This window comes from Lactuca virosa, chromosome 2 (assembly GCF_052849685.1).
Source record: "Lactuca virosa cultivar CGN04683 chromosome 2, Lactuca_virosa_CGN04683_v6, whole genome shotgun sequence".
NCBI classification, from domain to species: Eukaryota; Viridiplantae; Streptophyta; class Magnoliopsida; order Asterales; family Asteraceae; genus Lactuca; species Lactuca virosa.
Window position 1 is genome coordinate 248,893,452 of NC_136427.1, and position 6,080 is coordinate 248,899,531.

The following is a 6,080-nucleotide window of genomic DNA, read 5'->3' on the forward strand; positions in this document are numbered from 1 at the left end:
GAATATAATAATAAAAAAACATGTTATTAAAATATTAAAATATGTTTTTTGATGTAATTTTTCTAATCTAACTAGAATAAAAGTGAAATTTTGTACTAAAAATTATTGTTTTACGTACATATTTTCAAGGTAATAAAAAGAAATTAACTTAATTAGTCATTCACAAGATCAAATCCAAAGTGACAAAATCCCACCTAATCTTCCAACTTCCCCCGATGTAACCAAACTTAACTAATGTATTTTTTAACGGTAAATGCATTATAAACTAGCAAGACGCATTATAAACTAGCAAGACGCTAGCATAAAAAAGAGTTACAAATTACAAGCATATAAAGGAGAAATACACCAATTAAACCACGAGATAAAATTAAACTTCGATCTATTCTTTACCCATTTGAAAGCAATGATTTAAATATATCATCTGCCGCCTTGAAAGGTGAGTATCTCTTCTTCTTAAAAACCAAGTTATTACGAGTTCTCCAAATACTTTACAACACAGAGTATATTAACATCAACCTGAACTTCATGCTAATGTTTATTGTTTTTATCTTTTTTTACAAAATCATAACATTGAAATTTTTGGTTCTATTAATTAAATATATAAATTGTTTCTTTATAAAAGATTAAAGAGAATTCCTATATATATATATATATATATATATATATATATATATATATATATATATATATATATATATATATATATATATGAAAACAATTGTAAGAGTTTTCTATTACAAGAGAGAGACCCTCTCTCTCTCTATCTATCTCTCTCTCTCTCTCTATATATATATATATATATATATATATATATATATATATATATATATATATAAAAGAATGGTAATGATGTTGACAATTTCGAATTTAGGAAGAATGGAAGGATGACATGAAGTTTAATTCACACAAAAAACGAAAAGAGTGTTAGGGTATGGTGGAGGTATTTTTTTATTTTTTTTGAATGACAGACTTGAAATAAAAGTAACAATGAGCTAGGAAAAAACCATTACAAAAAAATACTATAAAAAAAGATGAGTTTTGAAGCCAACTAACCCAATTAAATTTGCTTTTTCTACAATCTAAAAATACAACCTATCAACAATAATATCAAAAAGGTACTCCTCTTGATCTAAAACTGATGGTTGTGTTCATCACACCATCACACTACCTAAATTCGTTATCTCAACATCATATTATTTCTTTTCTCCACCAAGGGTGTATTCCATGTCAAATGTTACAACATTAATCCTAATAAAAAGGAAAGAAAGTTAATATAAAACAATTACTTTATATATGGTTAACTATCAACAAAAAGGATCAATGTTGATGGAAATGAAAACTCAATGCCAAATTTTGAACCGAAATGACGATATACTATATATAATAATAAAGATAAAGAATTTACTAAATTAATTATCTTTGGTAGAGAGTAGATTGCCAATCCATTTCCCCGATAAAGCTGGTTTTCCAGCTTTACCCCTCCAAGCTGTTCTCACTCTTCTCTCTCTTCTCGCTTTGGTATAAGTCCAAAGCTATCGGTTTCCATGTCCAGGTACCCTAAAATCGAGATTAGGGAAAGAAATTTGGGGAAAAAGTGAATTCATCGTATATTCATGGATCAAGAATTTCGGAGAATGGTCTCTTCTTGAAGAATGTTGCTTTCACCAAGCGATTTTTCCTCCTAAGATCTGTCAACAAAATCCCTTCTATCAATTTATAAATAATTAGGATCTTACTCGATTCCACAGATCGAACAAGTATCAGAAGTATGGGAGGCGAAAGCAAATGGAGGAAGGTCAAGCTCGCTCTAGGCCTAAATACATGCCTTTACGTCCCTAAAACCGCCGACGACAATGAATCACCGCCGTCGCCATCTTCACGCTCTCGTAAGAGTTCAGATATTCGTCACCGAATGCCCACGACTCCGACTCCTTCGTCCTCCGGCCTTCAGTTATCAAAATACAGTATTAAATCGTCGTCCAAGGTAACTTTGTTTACTATAACTCTCCTATAAGTATCTATTTCCGTTGTTTATCTCACTTTGCCGGGGTTCATCTCACTTTGCCGGGTTATGACGTATGATTGAGTTATTCGTTTGACTTAATTGAAGTTCTGCGATTGATTATCTTGTGAATTACTATGTGATTGTTAATCGAAAAGATTTGACATTTTCACAAGTTACTGAATTACTATGTGTTTGTTAATTGAAAAGATAGAGATTCAGAGAGGTGAGTGGTCGAGCAACCCTTGAGAATCGGCTATTACACTCTGCTACAGTAAAAAACATAGGATGTAATAATTCATGGTGAGATGTAAAAAGTTAAAATCTCTTTTTGGTCGCAAGTTGACTCTGATTGTAATCGACGAAAGGATTTTTTTAATGTAGTTATGAAATGGCTGGTAATTGCGACAGTGATATTACAGTACAGACGGCAGCGATGGAGATAACGATGGCTTCCTTATTTTATTGTCGTGTAGTTTTCAACTTTCCTTAATCATTTAGGAACGACCATTAATGCTTCTTTTAGGTTATCCTCTTTTCCATTGATAGTCCTTTTTAACTTTGAATGTCTTTGCTTGTATAGTTGTATTTAACTAAATTATAAATATTATTGCTATTATACAGCTCATCATCATCTTCCTTACTTTTTTACTTCCCCTTCTCGAAGGTAAAGTGCTTTATCTGGTCAACACCTTCACTTTTACAAATAAAACCTCTCTCTTCAGTCTTCCCTTCTCTTGGTTGAATTTACCCTTTTGGACTTTACTTGTGGAGCATAAGTTTAAGTTTAACTTTTGAAAGAGTAGAAACTCTGTAACTTATTCTTATTGGGTTCCAATTCTTTTCTTTTACATGTTGCTTTTTTTCATTTTATGATGCATATGCTTTTCTTTATTGCCTTGAAACATTCATCATTGGAACACCAGTTGCTTAATGATGTTTACTTTAAAAAGTTCCAATTTTTTTAATTACCCAGAATAATCCACTCACTTGTTTGTTGGCCACCTAAAGTGATTTACAACTTGCATGATATTCTTTAAAAATTTAATACTAAACATGAATTTTCATTTAATTTGCAGAGAATTTGTGCAATATGTTTAACTACAATAAAACCAACCAATGGTCATGCCATCTTCACTGCAGAATGCTCACATTCCTTCCATTTCAATTGCATTACATCAAATGTCAAACACGGGAATCGCGTTTGTCCTGTTTGCCGGGCAAGATGGAAAGAAATCCCTTTTGAGAATTCCGGTTCTTCTCGCGTAAAGTCAAACACCAATTCCGGTTCATGGGCCCACAATGATTCCTACATGATTCTACAAGGATTACCCCCGCAACAACTCCATTCCTGTCGTAACGTCCCATTCCTATTCCAATCCCTCGAGCCTCATGTCTTTGACGATGACGAACTACTCAACCAAACACCCGAAGAAGTCTTTAGTAATTCCGATTCCGATCAAGGATTGGAAATGACAACATACCCTGAAATTTCAGCAGTAGCAAAGTCAACTCGGTTTGACAATTTCGCTATTTTAATAAACCTAAAAGCGCCCGTGACTAAAGGAAACATGAACTCACGAGCACCGATTGATCTCGTGACTGTTCTTGACATTAGTGGAAGTATGACGGGTACAAAGATTGCTTTATTAAAACAAGCAATGGGCTTTGTAATCCAAAATCTCGGCCCGTTGGACCGGCTTTCAGTAATCGCGTTTTCTTCTTCAGCCCGACGCCTATTCCCACTCCGGCGTATGACGGAATCAGGAAAACAAGAATCGTTACAAATGATCAACTCATTGGTGGCCAATGGTGGAACAAACATAGCCGAGGCCTTGAAAAAGGGCGCGAAAGTCATGACTGACCGGAAATTCAAGAATCCGGTCAGCAGTATGATATTGTTGTCAGACGGGCAGGACACGTACACCAGCATCAGCCCGAGAAAAAACGGATCCAAAACCGATTACCAATCTCTTTTACCATCTTCTTTCCAAATCAAGAAATCCGTTTCCGATTCCGATGTTACTCGGATTCCGATTCACACGTTTGGGTTCGGAATGGACCATGACGCCTCCGCAATGCACACGATCTCGGAACATTCCGGAGGAATGTTTTCGTTTATAGAAGCCGAGAATGTTATCCAAGATGCTTTTGCTCAGTGTATTGGCGGGCTTTTGAGTGTTGTGGTGCAAGAATTACGGGTCGAAGTCGAATGTATTGATCCGGTTTTGAAACTCGGGTCGATTAAAGCCGGGAGTTATAAAGTGAATATGGGGTCTGATTTTCGATCCGGGTTTATTGAAGTTGGTGATTTATACGCTGAAGAAGAACGGGATTTTCTTGTGGGAATTGATATTCCGGTTGAAGAATCATCAGGTGATGAAATCGAAATGTCGTTAGTGAAATTCAAAGTTATTCATAAAGACCCGATAAAGAAAACAACCGTGACAGTTGGCGGAAACGAAAACGTGACAATCTCGAGGCCGGAAACCACCGCCGGAAAACAAATAGTTTCGATCGAAGTCGACCGGCAAAGGAACCGCCTTAACGCCGCCAGTGCGATAGCGGAAGCGCGGGTGGCGGCGGAGCGTGGGAACCTGGCGGCAGCGACGTCGGTGTTGGATGATTGCCGGAGGAAGCTGTCGGAGTCAGTGGCGGCGCGTGGCGGAGACCGGTTGTGTGTGGGGTTGGTGGCAGAGTTGAGGGAGATGAAAGAGAGAATGGCGAGCCGGAGAGTGTACGAGTCGTCCGGTCGGGCTTACGTGTTGTCGGGGTTGAGCTCGCATTCGTGGCAGCGGGCCACCGCGAGGGGTGATTCAACGGAGGTGACAAGTGTGATTCAGGCGTACCAGACACCGTCGATGGTGGACATGGTTAATTTGTCGCAGACTATGTGTTTTAGCCGGAGCCCATCTTCGTCCATGGGTGCACAGGGTAAGAAGTCGTTGAGGTCAATACAGTCATTTCCTGCACCACGCCCGAGGTGAAAGTGAAATAAAGGGTGATTAAAGTTTGTGTGGTTTTTGATGGGTGGGTATATTGTATTGGATTAGTTGGGTGTAATGTAAGGGAATAATTCTTTTCTTTTGGGGATGTTAGAAAATTGATTGATCCTAAACTTGAAAGAATGTATTCTTACGAAATTAAGGAAAAAAAAAACGAAAATAGTGATATTGTATTTGTGATTTTTGTGCCCTCTTTATAACATTAGGTGGTATTGGGGTGTTTGGGATTGGTTATGCTTGTTGATTTATTTGTTTTTTAAAAAGTCAATAATCTTAAAAAAAAAAATAGATATTTGGCAAATTGATAAGCGTTTTTAGAAATGCCTTTTCAAAACCCTTAAAAGTTGTTTTTTAAAAAATGTCATAAATTCATGACTTTTCTAAGGTGTTTATGCTTTTCACCTGAAATAATTATAAAATAACTATAAGTTAACTCAAAATTAAAAAAAATTGATTTATCAACTTATAACTTTTTGATACCATATAAATTAATTCAAATATTTTATTTAAAAAAAAGATATTTTTATCACTATATAAGCTAATAAACATTTTTGTCAAAAAAATAAATAAAAGGTAAGGATGCTAACAAGGACAAACGGGGATAAGGTTGCATCCTCCGCCCCCAATCCCAAAATTTCCCCCTTCCACCGCCCCAACCCCCGGGGATAAGGTTGCATAAACATTTGAGTAATAATATTTTTCTCTCTGAACATTAAACACCGGCCCTTTGTTAAAATCGTAAAAGTTAACAAATCTTTTTTTCTCTTACAACTTTGTGTCTCGGTCGTCAAATGTTGGTGAAGTGTTTAATGTTCTTATGCACTTGACGCTACTCTTTAGGCTGGACGGAGTGGGTGCGGGAAAAGGGTGAGGAAAGCTTCCCTCACTCCTGCACACCACTCCGTGGGTGAGGGAAAGGTGAGGGAAAAAAGCTGCGGGAAAGAGATGGGGGGAGGGGTTGCCGCACTCTCTCCCTTCATGCTATTGGTCAGGTATTTTTTTTTTTTTTTTATCTTCTTTAATATTTATAAAATTATATACCTACTAAAAAAATATAAAAAATATATCAAAAC

General features: G+C 36.5%; 1 protein-coding gene across 1 annotated transcript; it reads left to right on the forward strand.

Annotated features, from left to right (window-relative positions):
• The first annotated feature begins 1,424 nt into the window (after nucleotides 1–1,424).
• LOC145160728 (Zinc finger (C3HC4-type RING finger) family protein) lies at nucleotides 1,425–5,270 on the forward strand. The gene is made up of 2 exons (XM_079080027.1): nucleotides 1,425–1,984; nucleotides 3,082–5,270. The coding sequence occupies exons 1-2, from the start codon at nucleotides 1,769–1,771 to the stop codon at nucleotides 4,987–4,989; spliced, it is 2,124 nt and encodes a 707-aa protein (XP_078936153.1). The 5' UTR covers nucleotides 1,425–1,768; the 3' UTR covers nucleotides 4,990–5,270.
• The last annotated feature ends 810 nt before the right edge of the window (nucleotides 5,271–6,080 follow it).